Raw genomic sequence first — 16,154 nt, 5'->3', positions numbered from 1 at the left:
AATTGACGTAAATTAATAAAAGCCTTAAATTCTACTGTAGATATATAAATAAAACAACAGTTCATGATTTTATATATTATTTGTTTTATATATATATATTTGTTTTGTATATATTTCAAAAAGTTATATTTCGAAAATAATCCAAAAAATAATATTGATAGATGCTACATTATTAGCTTAGCTTGTTTGGATGCAATTAAAAATTACAATTTGAATGCTTAACTTCCACTTAAACGTATTTAAACAAAACAGAAAAATTTTAAATAAATATTTTTCAAAATTACAAATCAGTGAGTATAATGATACACAATATGTATGTACTTAAGAAATATTAACTAACAACAAATTTTAAATAAGATAATAAAATAAAACTTAAAATTTAATAAATATAAACTAATAATTTTTAAGTAATACTAAGATAAATAAGATCTTGCTAATAGTTGTTGTGTTACGGCTAAAACTTAGAGAGGAAATGCGAATAATTTTTACCAAATATCAAAGTATCGAAGAAGGACTAAATGTTTGTTGTTTTTTTAACATTTATGTATTTGGGTCTATAATTATTCAATAATTTATTAATGTTTTTGATTTTTGTTATTTGTTACTTGATTAAATGGGGGATTATGTTCTTTTTTTTATAAAATATTACATACATACGTTGTAAATATACTGTTTTATTAATAATAATAATATGAATTAATAATACTTTTTTCTTATTATTATTTAAATATTTTATGTTTTATTCTCTTTGTTGTTCTGTTTTTGTTTGTGAATGTATTCGTACTATTTATTTATTGCATCTAATGAATTTTTTTTTTATAATATTTTGTATGAAAAAGGCGAAACTTGTTGCAATTGGCTGGGGATTTTATTTTTTATTTTTTAAAGGCTTAAATTTGTTTTGTAAATTGTATTATTTATATAACAGGTTTTGTGTTGTTATTGTTTTAAAGTTAATTGTTAATATTTTTATAGTTTGATAAAATATTAATTAGTTTAAAATGTGCGTTAAGTAATAATAAGAAAAACAAACAAACAAAGAGATTTGGAGAGAAAAAGAATAATAACAATAAGTTCAGGTTTTTAGAATATTTGTTTAACAAATAAACTATAGATTTCAGTGGGGTTAAATTGCGATCATTATTTTTCTTTTTGCATATAAATACATAAATATATGAAGAGGTTCAATTTAAGCGAAAATTTTGAATAGAAATATGTGAATAATTAGTGTATGCCTATGTCGATAAATAAATTATTATTTGTAAGTCATTACAAGACTCGTTATATAGTAGTCATTGAATAAGTAATTACCATTGTACGAAGGTTGAATATAGATATATAGAAGATATTTATAAAAATTACATTTCTAGATTCAGAAAGGAATCCGACAAGTTTTTTCAAAGAAATTCATAATTAAGAATTAAAAAATTTGTATGATCTTCCAGGGATGGAAATTGCCATGAACAAATGGCGAATGTTTAAACTAAGAAACTCTTCTTATATAGATATAAAAACATACAGATCTTAGCATTAACCCCATTCGTTAAAAACTTAATGATTTGTTTAAAAAGATATAACTATATTTTTCTTGATCACTAAAAATTATATAGAAATATGTTAGTTTGTTGTTGTTGTTAAACTATAGTAACTGTTGGTTTTAAATTATTGTGTTGATGTGATGTTGTTTTATAAAATTGATGCGACGACTGTTGTTGTTGCTGCTGCAGCTGTTGAAGATTTGGTTGAATATGATGATGATGGTGATTATTATGTTGCTGTTGTTGATTATTACTACGTTGATGCTGTTGCTGATGATGAGTTTTTGTTTTCATTTCATTTGCCACCATAATGTCCTGCAGACGATGATGATGTTTTGAATTTAATATTATATTATTATGGGCATTCTCTTGTTGCGCTAATGGTTGTTGTTTATTAATATTATTATTTAAATTTGTATTAATAAAATTTTTACTAAATTCTTCATCTTTATTTTTATTTAACGAATTACCCTCACTTTGCCAATGTTTCAGTGGGTCACCAATTAGTGTTATTTTAACGGGTTTATATGATGGAGTCTGTTTTTCCCAGGCAATTGAAGCTCTGCGTGGTGTTTGACGTGGCGTTGATAATTGTTGATTATAATTTGTTAATGTTGTAGAAATAATAGTATGACGTCTAGTTTGATTATTTGCCAAACAACCAGCAGGATTTTGTTGATGATGTTGAATTATGGTTGTAGAATCACTGCAAATTGCTGGGAAATATGTGGTATAACTGGTATATTCTGGTTTACTTCTAATTGGAAATTAAAAATGAAACAAAATAGAGAATAAAATATAAATTTATTATTAATTTGTTTTAGATTTTATGTTTGAGATATTATTCGATTTATGATAAATAATATTTTAGATTTAGAAAAAGCTGTATTTTATTGCATGCTTGTTTTTAAGATTTTTTTGTTATGTTAAATACATACACTTTTTAATTATAATGTTATTAGTAATTTTATTAATAAAAAATTTACCTCAAATTTCTATTTGATTTTGCAGCATGCAATCAAAATAGTTTTATATTTTTAAAAGAATCTTATTTATAAACATATAACATAAAGTAGTGAAATCACGTTTAGTGGATTTTTTTTTTGTTAATTTTTAAACTAACAGAGATTGACTTGATAGTACATAATTTTATTTGAATAGTTTTTTTATTACTAATTCGAAATGAGTCCACAATATAGTTTATTCTATTTTTCACACTATTGACCATACAATAATCCATACTATCAACTGTACTATAATTCAGACTATAGACAAGTCTAGAGTCCGAACTAGACTTTAATACATACACACTGTATACTATACTATAGCTTAACATGGACAATAAACAATAATACATATAGTCCTCATTATCTACTAAACTTTTGTCCAGACTATGCACTAAAATATAGGCTAGACTTAAGATCAGCCTACAGTCTGGACTTTAGTCGAGATAAATTTTTGATCTATGTCAACTGTAGTTTTTTTTATCTATATCAACTGTAGTTTAGACCATAAACTAAATTGTTGTCAGACCGTAGACTAAACTGTATGCTAAACGGTGTACTTTTGACTACTTGGAGATATACTTTAGGATTTTATTTAAAATCACTAAAGTTCTCCGTACTACTCTACATATATGGATCTTGTTTAAAATCGGTTTACAATTATTTTTAACACTTACACTTCTTTTTTAAAGCTTTTCTAAACATTCAAAATTAATTTCGTTAACACACACTAAAATTTAATTTCCCAGGACATTAAAATTTTTAAAAATTATTATATTTCAATCTCAAATCAATCACTGTTTGTTTCGTTTAAATACTTAATTACAAATATAACTTAAATCTAATAAATGTATTTCATTTGAAGTATTGATAATCATGAGAAACAATTTTTAACACATGTATTATAACTTAAATGTAAAATACAAATAATGTTAATTGCGCTTAATAATATAACAGCCAAGAAAAAATCACAGTATAATACCTTGGGTTCTCCATATTGTTGTAGTCTATATTTCAAAATATTATAAAATATTAAGGATTAATTAATAGCAAACCATACCAATACCATTTTGTAAAGTGTTAGCATGAAAGTATAGGATTAAATTTAAATTTATTAAAAATTATTTTCAAATTTTTATTTGTTGTTAAAGAAAAAAATAAAAACTCACAAATTTAAAAAAATGTTTAAAAAATCAAATTTAACCTAAATTTATTATTGTATAAGAAAATTATTTGATTATTTGCGAAAGTTTTCTTCATTTGTATTTTATTTTTTTGCTCAAGCCAAATTTAATTTATTTTAAACATGCAATCACTGCAGGTATTATAGTTTTGCAGTTTTTTTTTTGCCAATAGAAACAGGTATGCAAATGTAAAGAGTTTAAAACGTGCATTTTTTTTAGGAAAATATAAGTTATGGAAAATTCAACAAACCGTTAAGATTGTTAAGGAAAAACACATACAATTAGTGAGTTTTAAAGAGCAGAACGTTTAAGCATTCATTTGTGGAGGGAATAGAAGATATTTTAAAATTGGTAAATAATTTAAATAGATTATACCAATAAAATGTATATATATATCAAATAACTTAAGTTAATAAAATCATTGTTTTATGGCACTAAACGTTAATGAAAAGACTGTGGTGTAAAATATATCCCAGAGTAAAAAATAGACCTATTTTCGAATATACCCAGCAAAAAGGACTTCCAAAGAAGCGATAAGAAGTAGAATTTACTCCATGGAAATAATCGAAAAAACCTGAAGAAATGATGATTTTAACACAGCTTTGTCATATAAGAGATGTCATTTTTATTTGATTTTAAATTTACTACTTCCAAAATCACTCCTAAGAAGTAATTTTCATGCTCATTATTTGGAAGATATTCGGAAGTGGTATAGTAGTAATATAGAATGCAACTACTTTGACCTAATAATATTAAAATGAATAACGTTAATACAAATATTTAATACAAAAGTCCAAAAATAACATTTGTTATCTCATAGAAATGTAAGAAGAAAAACTATATCTTCAACATTAAAAAATAGAATTATTTTCGCTTCTTCGGAAGTCTGTAAACATCACTTCCTCAGAAGATAAAAACAATCAATTATTGCTACTTTTAAAGTGGTGACAAATGTTATTCATTAAAAAGTACTTCGTCTTGTTTTAGCTCTGTCTAGACCCAGCTAAAGCACAAACAATTGTCAGAACGATAACCCTGACTTTTAAGAATACAGTAGTACATAGACTATATTGTATTGAACAGATAATAGTGAAAACGATATAGAAGAGTACTGTCCTGTCGATAATGCAGTCAGCAGACCAGGCAATATATAAAACTGCAACACTTCTAATAGCCATTACCATAATTCGATAAAGGACCAGACTATAACCCTTATTACAGACTAAACTAACCAGACTTAGCCTTAATTATAATTCAAAATGTATTCCAGACTTTAATCCAAACACTACGCCAGTCGATAGTACAATATAGTTAACTAGCCAGTCTTATAGAACCGAAAAAAGTTCAGACGATATATTAGACTATTGTCCACATTATTGACTAAACTATAGTCTCTAGTGTATACTAGACTAAAGTCTACACTATAAATGTATTCCATAATAAAGATAGGAATATAATTTACACTAGGCTTTAGTCGAGACTATAGTCCAAACTATGAACCCTAATATTACCTTATCTATAATGCAGATATTAGGCCAGACGAAAGTACAACTATCATAGTTATAATTCAAACCTTAATAGCTACTAAGATCTTACAACTTTGACAGTAAAATGTTTAACAACACAGTCAACTTACACATTTTGTCTTTTAACTAACATCAGTAATACTTTTTCTGACAACGTTGCAAAAGAAAAATTGTAAGTTCAAGCGATTTTTAGAAATTTTCCGAACATTTTACTGGCAACCTTGTAAGATCTGACAATCGTGTATCAAGGCATTAACACTAGACTTCAATTCTAATGAATCAAGGAGTAGATACAAGTGAGTAGGCCATATAAAGTTTCTTAAACCACAATCTTAAAATTAAAAAGTATTTTATTTTAAACTTCTCAACCAATTTTTTGGTACAGAAATAAATTTAAAATTCTTAAAAATAACCAATTTTTTACAAAATCGTTACATCTAAAATGTAACAAAAATATAGAATTTGTTAAAAAAAAATAAAATAACTAATATTTGTTTATGTTACAGTGCATAATAACTTTATTTATAAATTATAAAGAATTATAACAATTTAAATAAATAGTTTTAAAATAATAAATGATTTACTATAAAATATATAAATCAAATATATACAAAAACGATTACGATTTCTTACCTCGACAAACTTTCTGTGCCAATAGTTAAAGGTCGTGTCTGCAAAAAAATAAAAAAACAACAATTAAAACTTTCAACATTTCTAAATTTTTTAATAAAAAATAATTAATTAAAAAAACAATAGGCTAAGTTAAAATAAATAATTAATTATAACTATAAAAAAGATAAAGGTAGAAAAAGAAAAAAATTAAACGTACCCTTTCAGTTTGTGTTGCTGTATCTACACATTCCTTTGTGGTAATTTCATTAGCAGCATGTGGCGCTTTTAGTTTTTCAGCCTCTAATTTTTCAATGAGATTTTTTTGCAAACGTATTGTGCGATCACGATCATCAACTTGACCCTGTTTGTTTGATGGTTGGTTGGGTTGTTTTGTTTTGATTTGGTTTTGGTGGTACGTTATGAGTGTGCCAACAATAAAATGCGTAAATAAAAATTACAAAAAAAAAAACAATAAAAAAATAAAGAAGAAAAATTTTAAATTAATATATTAATTAAAGCGAATTGTATGAAAGGTAAGAGGAGTTATTTGATTAAAATTAATAGAATAATTAAAAATACAACATTCAATTGTGTTTGATATAAAAAAGTCATTTAAGAATAATATAAAAAACTAAGAAATAAAATTTGTTAATTAAAGTTTTATTTCATGTTATTATGCATAAAGTTTATGACTCATACGTTATGTTGTACTAAGTAAATATGTATGTATATTTTATATAGTATAAAATAATTTGATATGTATTTATAGAAATATTATTGTCTAATTAACAAACGGTGTTGTATGATTGTATCGTATGTTGTATGTCCTAATCTTTATATTATTGTTTTCTTTTTGTTTGAAAAAATTTGAAAAAAATATTTTCTGACATACAACTTAACGATATTAATTGTGAATTGGACAAATGTCTTAAAATAAAATAGTTTCAAGTGTACAGTATGTAAAATATTTATGGAAGTATTTATGATACAAATATTGCCGTTTTTTTCATGATCGTATTAAAATTATACCAAGTTATATACATCGACTTGAAGACAATATTCTTGCAAAAACTGTAAGATTTGAATCGTAATTTTATTCTAAATTTCGAAATTTTATTCTAAAGTTTCTGACTTGTTAGAAAGTCTGAAACTTTCTTAACGTTTAACGCTAGAAAGTTCAAATATGATCTGAACATTGTCTTCGCAATAAATATATTTACTAAGGCCAGATTTCTGGAAGATCGTATATTTAGGGGGTAAAAAAAATCCTCTAATCTAAAAACGGTACAACAAACAAAAGGATATACATAGTTATTTCGTTTACGTAAGGTTTGTTTGGTATTGAAAGTGGCAATTTCCATCAACCTTTTCGCCTCCAGGAAACTAAACCTTCCTTCCCTACCCACATCCTCCTATTAGATCCTCGTCAGAAAATTTCTTTAAATGGCTTTAAAATACGACCACAGACCTAAACAAATTGAATGCAAATCTTTTTATATATACTTTTCGTCCTTTAGGTACTTTTTCGTTTGTCAACTGGTACTTTTTTAGTTACCGATATTATCTATAAATGAGTTTCCTTAAATTTTTAATCTCAAAATATAAAATTAAACATTCAGTATCCTAAGTGAATTGTAAAAGGAACCAAATTTTCTGGTGATATTTGAGTTTTCTTCTTCTAGCGACTTTCTCTCATCAAACGATAGTAGTAGACCTTGTTGTACCTTATAGCAAAATCTCGAATTTTTAAATTTTGTGTGAATGGAATGGTTAAGATAAAATCGGCTGAAAGATTGAATTAAGTAAAGGAGGGGTATATGACACTAAAATTATTTAATATACACATTTTTTAAATTGTGCATGTCGGTCGATGGTGACCTACCTTACATCGAATACTACTAGACAACACATTTGTAACTTGTAAATTCTGATAATTGCGTGGACAAATAAATATCTAAAGCTAACTTTACTTCCAACACGCACAAGCTTCACATGGACACAAAAAACGACGAAAAGATGTACACAGCTAAATCAACAAGAAAAGGGATTCTAAGGCGATTGATATACTTTAAAGTAGGTGTATGGCCAATATTTTTAGGTGTTGCAAACATCAGTACTAACGCATAATACCCTCCTACTTACAATAATGGTGTAGGGTATACAAAATTACGACATATATCGATACTGCAAAACGATTCCGATAGTGAATTGTGTAAAGAACACTTCACACGATCTCACTTTACATACGTAAAATTTATTGAAAACGTAACATGAATTCCATCCGTATAACAAAAAGGAGAATTAAAGTCATATGATTTATATTTTTTGTGTTTACACGATTGGTATAAAACAATAGCAAAATAAGATGAAACAGCTGTTACACATTTTTGTATGTGTTTGCATAAAAATAAATTCCTGATATAATGCGACCTGCTTGTCTTTTGAATCATTTCAAAAAATGAAGAGACCCATACGACTATCAAATTTTCCATCCGTATTTTCTCTCAATGTGGGTTGGTTTCATTACATATTGCGTTTAGACGATACCATCCGTACTGTTCTACACAAAATTTTGGCAAAATTTTTACTTGTGTGATCGTGTGAAGCAGGCTAAATTCTAAATTCAAGACTTATATGCCTTTAAACTGGGTCCCAGTTGGAATGATTTAAGTTTTATTATAAATGATTGTGAAATATGTAAAGTTATTCAAAAACAATTTGTTTGTCTATTATGTACATGAGAAATGTAAAAGGTATTTGAACTACATAAATTACTAAACCAGCTCTAAGTATTTATATTAGATTGGAAAATATTAAATGTTCTGCTATTGGATCAAATACTACATGTAAATCACTAAAATCTAATATAGATACACAAAATCAACATTTTAAAAATTAATATTTCACTACCACCACATGAGTGTAAAATATGTATGTAGATGTAGAAAAATATATACTATTATGTAAAATAAACATTTTCTTATATAAAACTATTTTGTAAATAAGTTTTTATTTTACACACGACAACAGAAATATTAAAAGCAATATAAATTTATACTAAAACTTCAGCAGAACAAAAATAAAATCTCACTTAAAAGTTAAAAAAAAAAAATATTTAACTGAATATAGTACAATACACAAAATGAAGGAAATTTGCTTAACATGCTGTGTAGTGACATCTTTTTTGTTCAAATATTTGTCTGAGTAGTTATACGAGAAAAAAATATATATTTATAAAAATGAAAGGTAAAATAAACGAAAAGATATACAAAGAAAGGAAGTATATTTAAACAAAACTAACATTTATGTATATAAAATAGATTTATATGGCAGTTCACAGGATATTTCGTTTATTATTTTGAAATTTTACCTTTCAAAAACAAACTAACAACTAAAACTTATTTTAGTGTAATTTTTCTATAGCTTTTTTTCATTTCATTATTATAGGCTGACCTTTTATTTGGGGTTTCTTTGTTTAAATTTTAATTATTATTATTTTGTTTTGATTTTGTAAAAAACTTTAGCATTTATAATAATTGTTTAGAAAATCAATAAATTGTACACAAATTGCAATCAAAAATGAAGCAAAAGTAAAATTTCAAATAACGTGCAAATACCTGAAGATAAACCACCTGTCTTCGTAGATCCGCCAGCTCCTGTATGGGGTCATCGGTTGTAGATGATGTCAAACTGGCCAAATCGATGTCATCTAACAGCTTGCTGTCTAAACCGCAGGATGTAAATAGTTGTCCATTATCATTTTCGAATGGATTGAGAGTTTCGGTCTGCAAAAAGTAAAAGTTTCATTAATTATGCTTTTAGCGAGTTTATTACATACACACATATCAGTTTTTTATTAATAAATGTAAAAACTAATTTATAGAAATGTTTAATAAAATAATAAATTAAATTTTATAAGAGTAAAAAATTTTGAAGATTTTAGCTATTTAAAAAACTAATTTATAATTTGCATTAATAAAATAGTAATTTTCAATATAACAAATTTTAAATTTTCTAAAAATTAGTTTTAACTTTTACCACGAGAAAGTTCAACAAATATATTATCAGTAATACTTATTATAAAAAAAGCTTTAATGGAACCTAAATATTTTTAAGATAGCTTTTTCTAAATGAAATTTTTATAAAAAAGCTCTTTAAAAAACTGTTAATGAAAAATCATTAATAAAAGTTTTTTGTCTAAATACATTTTAAAGTAAATGACTTTTCTGAAAATTAGGTTTTTATAAAAAGCTTTTATTTTAAAGCTTTCATATAAAAAATGTACTATTCAAAATAAAAGCTATTTCATAACAAAAGCTTAATCCAAATATACAGGTCATACGGTGCTATAACTAATATTTTGTGAGAATATTTATTTTAAAATAGCTTTTTGAATTAAAAATTTATCCTAAAAAATTTTTTGAAAGCTTGCGGCTTTAAAATCTAGTTTTAAAGATACAGTTCTTTTAAACAACTTTAAAAAACTTTTACTCAAATCAAATTTTTTTAATAGAGCTTTTACTCAAAACAATTTCAAAAAGCTTTTCTTTAAATTAAGCATATCATAATAAAAGCTTTATCCAAAAATTGTTATATGAATAACATTTTTATAAAAAGTTTCATATTTTAATAAGAAAAGCTTTATTTTATTTTAAAAGAAAAGTTTTGCTTGAAAATTGTCTATAAAGCTTCTTCAGAAATATGAGTTTTTACAGTAAAATGATTTTATTATTAAAATACGATTAAAATAAACTTGTTAAAAGTTGTTAAAGAGCTTTTTCTCAAAATAAGATTTATATAGAAAAACTTTTTGTATAAAAGCTTTATACAATTGGAAATAATAAACTTTCATAATAAATATTTTTCTGAAATTAAATTTGTTAGTATAGGAGCATTGCGTCAAATGTGGCTTTTTTAAAGAAAGCTTTTTTCTCAAAATAAGTAGTTTTTCACACAATACTCTTTATCTAAGAACACAGCCCATTTTTAATTAAAGCTTTTTGAAAAAGTACGACTTTTAGATAAGTTTTTTTTCCGAAAATAAAAATTCTTAGAGAAAAAGTATTCTTGTGGAAAGTTTTATTTTAAAATTAACATTTTATAAGAAAAATAATAATATCAAATCAAAATTGAAAAACTATTTCAAGAAAAGAAAAGCTTTTTTAAATTAATAGACTGAAAAAGCTTAAAAATATAATAAAAAAATATTAAGATAAATAAATAAAATTAAAATTCAACATACCCTCGTCAAAAAATTTTCATTCTTCCGAAAGAAAATCAAACAAAAATTCCAATAAATCAGAAGAATGTGTAAACGAAACGAAAGGAAGTGTGGTGGTGAAAGAAGTATGAGTAATGTGCATTTTTTGTGTGAAGTTTGTTGCAGTAGTTTTTTTACAAAAAAGTGCCAGAGATACAAAAAAGAATGCAACAAATGTGATGATAAAATAAAATAAACAAAAAGAAGTAAATTAAAACATATACATTTTTCAAAATCGATCAGAAATCTTAGAGACTGAACACAAGAAGAAAAAAGAAAATGAAACACCAATAAAAAAGAAAACAAAAAAAAACTTACCTCCTGCAGTATTTTACGTAAACGTAACAATTGTTTTTTGAACTGCAACACATCTTGAATCATGGCATTCCTAAATGATTTGTCATACAACATGAGATCGTCCGAAGAACTGTGCGTATCGCGTTGATGGAAACTAGACGATGATGATGCCTGATGATGGTGATGATGATGATTATGATGATGTGAAAATTTACGTTGCAACGATGAATTTGCTGAATTGTTGTTGCTGTTGCTATTATTAATATTATTATTGGTAGACGATGCTGTTGAGGTGCGTGAAGATGTTGTATTCGTACGACGTCGACCCGTCAAAGGAGATTTAGTACTATCCGAATCGTCGTTATTTAAAGTACAATGCTGCTGCATGCGAGAACGATTCAATAGACGGGTAGCACGTGCAGGCAAATGTGCACTGTAAATAGAAAAGATAGAAAAAAAGATGAAAAACAATATATGCAGATTTCTTCATTCGTTTAAATATATCTACAAATAATTGAATTTTAAATTAGTTTTGTATTTAAATTAACAAGGCATAAAGGCAAGCAAACCACCTTAGATATGTGGAGCCCTCATGGGGAGCACTGGTAGACAGTATACGTGAATCATCTACAACATGTTTGGCTGCAGTCAATATAAAATTACTACGTTTTAAATATTTTCTTGTATTTGCAACAGTTGTAGCTGATGTTGTGGCTGTTAATGCCATTGGTATATTTGAACTTTTACCAGAAGTTCTTTTACTTCGGCCAGTGCCACTTGGTGTTGTTGTAGCAGGGACAGGGACTGTTGCTGTCTGTTGTTTTGATTTAATACCGCAGTCTGTTAACTTTTCATGGGTGTAAGAACGACCCTGAAGATATAAAGTCTGTTGTTGTTGCTGTTGCAGGGAAGAACATGCTGGTAGTGTATTATGCTGTTGTGGCCTTAATTTAATATTTATGGGTGACGTTGTTCTTGAACGTGTTGGTCCAAAACTAGATGTCAAGTAAACATTATGAGAAGTTTTCAAATCTGTGCGTACACGTCTTGCACTATTTGGTGATATAGACTGTAAGGTTGTGGTAGTTGTTGAAGATGTTGTTTGTAAATATGACATAATTTAAAAAAAATTGGAGTTTTATAGATTTTGTTTAGTTGCGTTTTTAATATAAGACACTTTAAGTTATTTTGTTTTATAGTTTTATTTTTGTTTTAATATATTTCTTTAGTAAATGAGTTTACTCCTTTCCTACAGCTGTTCATTTTTTTAACTAAAATCTTTTTGTAGTCCTTTTTTCAATCTTTTATAATGGTATGACACAATCAAGACTTGCGCATTACTAAACATGAGCCATAACAGTTTGTGTTTTATTATTGGTACAACTTCCTACATTTGTTAACAAAGAGAGTAAAATTGTTGTAAACATTTAAAAATAACGAATTTTGTATACGCTATAGTAAGAAACATGTAAAAAATATAAAAAACTTTTAATAATTTAAAGTCTTTTATGTCCAAATTAATGTAAAATGCCTGGATATTGATAAATCATTTTGTTTTAGAATAGAATTCACTGTGTTGAATATATTGGATGTATAGAAAAGCTATTAACGTGAAATTTCTGAACAGACAGACGGACATAGTTAAACTCTCCCTAAAATACTTTCCTCATACATTACAGATTATAAAATATAAAACATTTTGTTGTATGTAGGGTACTAGTCCAAATCAAACAAATGAGTTGTTTAGCACGTTTTTCTTATGTCGCATTTTTAGAATAAAGTGTTGCCACATGTTCGGAAAATTTAAAGTATAAAGAAACTTTTATAAAACTTTCAGAGAAACATTTGATCGCAAATGAACACTTTCCATAAATATTCTAAAATATTCCGAAATTACGTTCAAAAATGTATGTGTAAGTAAAATACCTGTAAATTTATTTCAAATTATATTATTTTCAATTTGGCAACCTTTTGTTCTTTTAAATTGTTGAAACAAATCTTTAATAGTTGTATACATGACATTTGCAGTTTGATATTTATTAAAAGATATGTAGATAAAACTTTATACATATTTTCAAAAATGAGATCATATAAATTGAAATATGCTATTAAACAAATTGATTTGTAGGTAGCAAATATTGAAAGAACTATTATGACGTATAAATATATAAAAAAAAATATTAGTTATTAGGCGTTTTAAAAGATACACAAATCAACAAACTATTTTTTATAATACCTACTTAGTTCATTAGTTTTTACATTTCCTATTTTGTTTAACAAATACTTTACTTAATGATAGTTCATTTTTAAGTGCTTCATTTTTAAGACACTTCTTATGTTTTTAAGAAGATGTTAAATTTTAAACAAAAACTGACAATAAAACTGTTTTAGCGGATGTATATAAGAAAATATTTTTTGCTTATTTAAAAATATCAAAAGTTAAACTTGGCCTGAATGATTGTTTAGTATCAAGATTAAATGCACGATAAAAAGAATGGCGCTAAAATTACAGGGCAACAAATTAAGAAAATAATAATAAATAGATTTAGACCAACTACAGAAACATTAAAATCGGATAGTAGAGCTTAGTGATCTCTAATCTTTGTTATTAATTAAAAAAAATTACTGTAAATTTATTGATTCTATCATACATTTAAGAAGTCATTCGCAATTTTCTTATTAATATATTTTTGGCAGCAACACTGCTGCTTTATTTTGAGTCTAAACTTTAGATTCTAAACTTAATTTCATATACTAAGAGAGAGAGAGAGACAAAGAGAGAGATTTCTGCATGGATAGAAACAAATAGTATAAGAACCGGTATAAAACTGTGTATACACGGATGTCAGATCTCACAACGATGACAGAAAATTTTTCAGAAAATGTCTAGAAATCGTGCGAATTTAAAATTTTTCTTTTGTAACATCAGAAAAAAAAAGTATTTCTGACAATTTTGAAAGACAAAATTTCTGCAACATGTTGTCAGGATAGAATATAACGCTTTCATGACTGGCGATATATTTGATAAAGGTTCTCTATTTCGCCAAATTTCAGCAAAAAGTTAGGTAAATATTTTTGTTCCTACAAAAAAGATGGCATATACTTCGTATCATGAATATTTTTGCTTTGGTGTCACTTTGGCTGTTCTTCACACACGATCTCTTCTGCTCGACATTATCGTAATACATCCCTTTTTCATCATTCATAATGATTCGGTACAAAAATATTTTCGTTTATATCATTTAAGCAACATCGTTTCGATACCGAATTACTTCACAGAAATGCACATGAAATAAAATTTTAAATTCTAGGACTATCCAACTATTTTTTGGAAGCTCTGGATAATTTTTGTACTTCGTATTAAAATTAGTACTTCTAAACCGATAGAATAACTTCACAATGAGCTCCGATAAGCAATTGGAAGCACACTAAATAACACAGTGGCACTTTTTATAACTTAAATTTCCTAGAAAAAACTTCCATTGAAAAATAATGAGTTAAAAAACTAATAAAACTCTTTTTCAAAACTTCTTCATTTGTATTTTAACTCATTATTTTAACACAGTAATCACAAGAAATTCTTGCAAATTTACTTACAAAAAAGTTGTTAAGTAAGTTGTTTTGTTTTTTAACAAGAAAAAAGGGGCTAGCGGGAATACGAACCAGAGATTGTAAGTAAAAAGTTTTATGTTTTCTTATATATCAGATTAAAATAAATTCATTGCTATAGTACTTGTAAGTAATGCATACTATAAGTAGTTACCATTACAAAGTATGTTGTGGAGTAAGAAGAACAAGTTATTAAATGATTTTTGCTGGGTTTCTTTATCCCATTGACTACTTGTTTGATTAACAATTTGCATTAGTTTCCTAATATAAATATTAGAAAAACAGTTAGTTGCTTGTCTGAAATCAATATCTACTAGTGTTTTTTTCCTGTGACAACACTTACAAATTTTTTTACAATTATTATTTATGACACATGAATATTAACCAGTACATTTGTTCATAAAATACCTTCACTGATTTTTAACCACAAAAAACAAATAAATAAATAATAACGAATGATAGAGAAAGAAAAACCATATTTTTTTTAAGAAGGCGTTTGTTTTACAACACTTTTCATAAGACGTCACAATTTACAATAATACATCGATAAGCAACCGACCGATCGACCACAAAATATGACTTCACAAGTAAAATGATATCGAAACAGGAAATTAAATTAATTACCATGAAACAGCATTAGTTTATGACATTTTCAGACGTCAATGGTAACAATTTGTTTAATTTTTTTGTAAATTAAATGAATTTTATATCAAGAAGAAGATAAAGCTAATACGAGTATGTAAACTAAAACCAACAACTTAAAATAGTCGTACTTGTATATTTATTAACATTAATGGAGTTTTTTCTTAATTGGATTCTTTAATGCTGCTTAAAGATACAGATATATTCAATTCATTCGTTTATATATACGTACATTTGGAACTAGTATCTGTGTGAATATAAATACTACTCTGCCACAATACAAAATGTTTAGTTAGTTGATTTGTTGCTGCTTTAATACTTTTAGATCGTACATTCTTATACCACAAATAAACAAACATATCATCCATAATACATTACGTTGCACAGTGGTATAGGAAAAAAAAAAGAGGGAAATAATTCGGTAACTTCTAAACGGTTAATCCGATTTTAATGAAATTTGGTATGCACAAAGAGGAGGTGTT

General features: G+C 26.0%; 1 protein-coding gene across 14 annotated transcripts in view; it reads right to left on the bottom strand.

The window, feature by feature from the left end:
• Positions 1-983: 983 nt before the first annotated feature.
• The window catches only part of LOC111675082 (probable serine/threonine-protein kinase DDB_G0282963), a 70,273-nt gene continuing 55,102 nt past the window's right edge, over positions 984-16,154 (bottom strand). For 5 of the 14 annotated variants that reach the window (XM_046953208.1, XM_046953214.1, XM_046953207.1 and 2 more), the window contains 6 exons: positions 11,443-11,854; positions 11,107-11,127; positions 9,482-9,649; positions 6,082-6,225; positions 5,886-5,923; positions 984-2,295 (listed from right to left, as the gene is read on the bottom strand). In XM_046953208.1, coding sequence (XP_046809164.1) covers positions 1,635-2,295; positions 5,886-5,923; positions 6,082-6,225; positions 9,482-9,649; positions 11,107-11,127; positions 11,443-11,854 — 1,444 coding nt within the window. In that variant the 3' untranslated portion in view covers positions 984-1,634. Of the gene's footprint in view, positions 2,296-2,524; positions 2,534-3,524; positions 3,550-5,885; positions 5,924-6,081; positions 6,226-9,481; positions 9,650-11,106; positions 11,128-11,442; positions 11,855-16,154 lie in introns of all 14 variants that reach the window. The other 9 variants (XM_046953215.1, XM_046953216.1, XM_046953219.1 and 6 more) reach the window with 9 other exon arrangements.

This window comes from Lucilia cuprina, chromosome 5 (genome assembly GCF_022045245.1).
Source record: "Lucilia cuprina isolate Lc7/37 chromosome 5, ASM2204524v1, whole genome shotgun sequence".
Lineage (NCBI taxonomy): Eukaryota > Metazoa > Arthropoda > Insecta > Diptera > Calliphoridae > Lucilia > Lucilia cuprina.
Note: the sequence above shows the minus strand (reverse complement) of the source record. Positions and strands in the feature narration are given on the sequence as shown.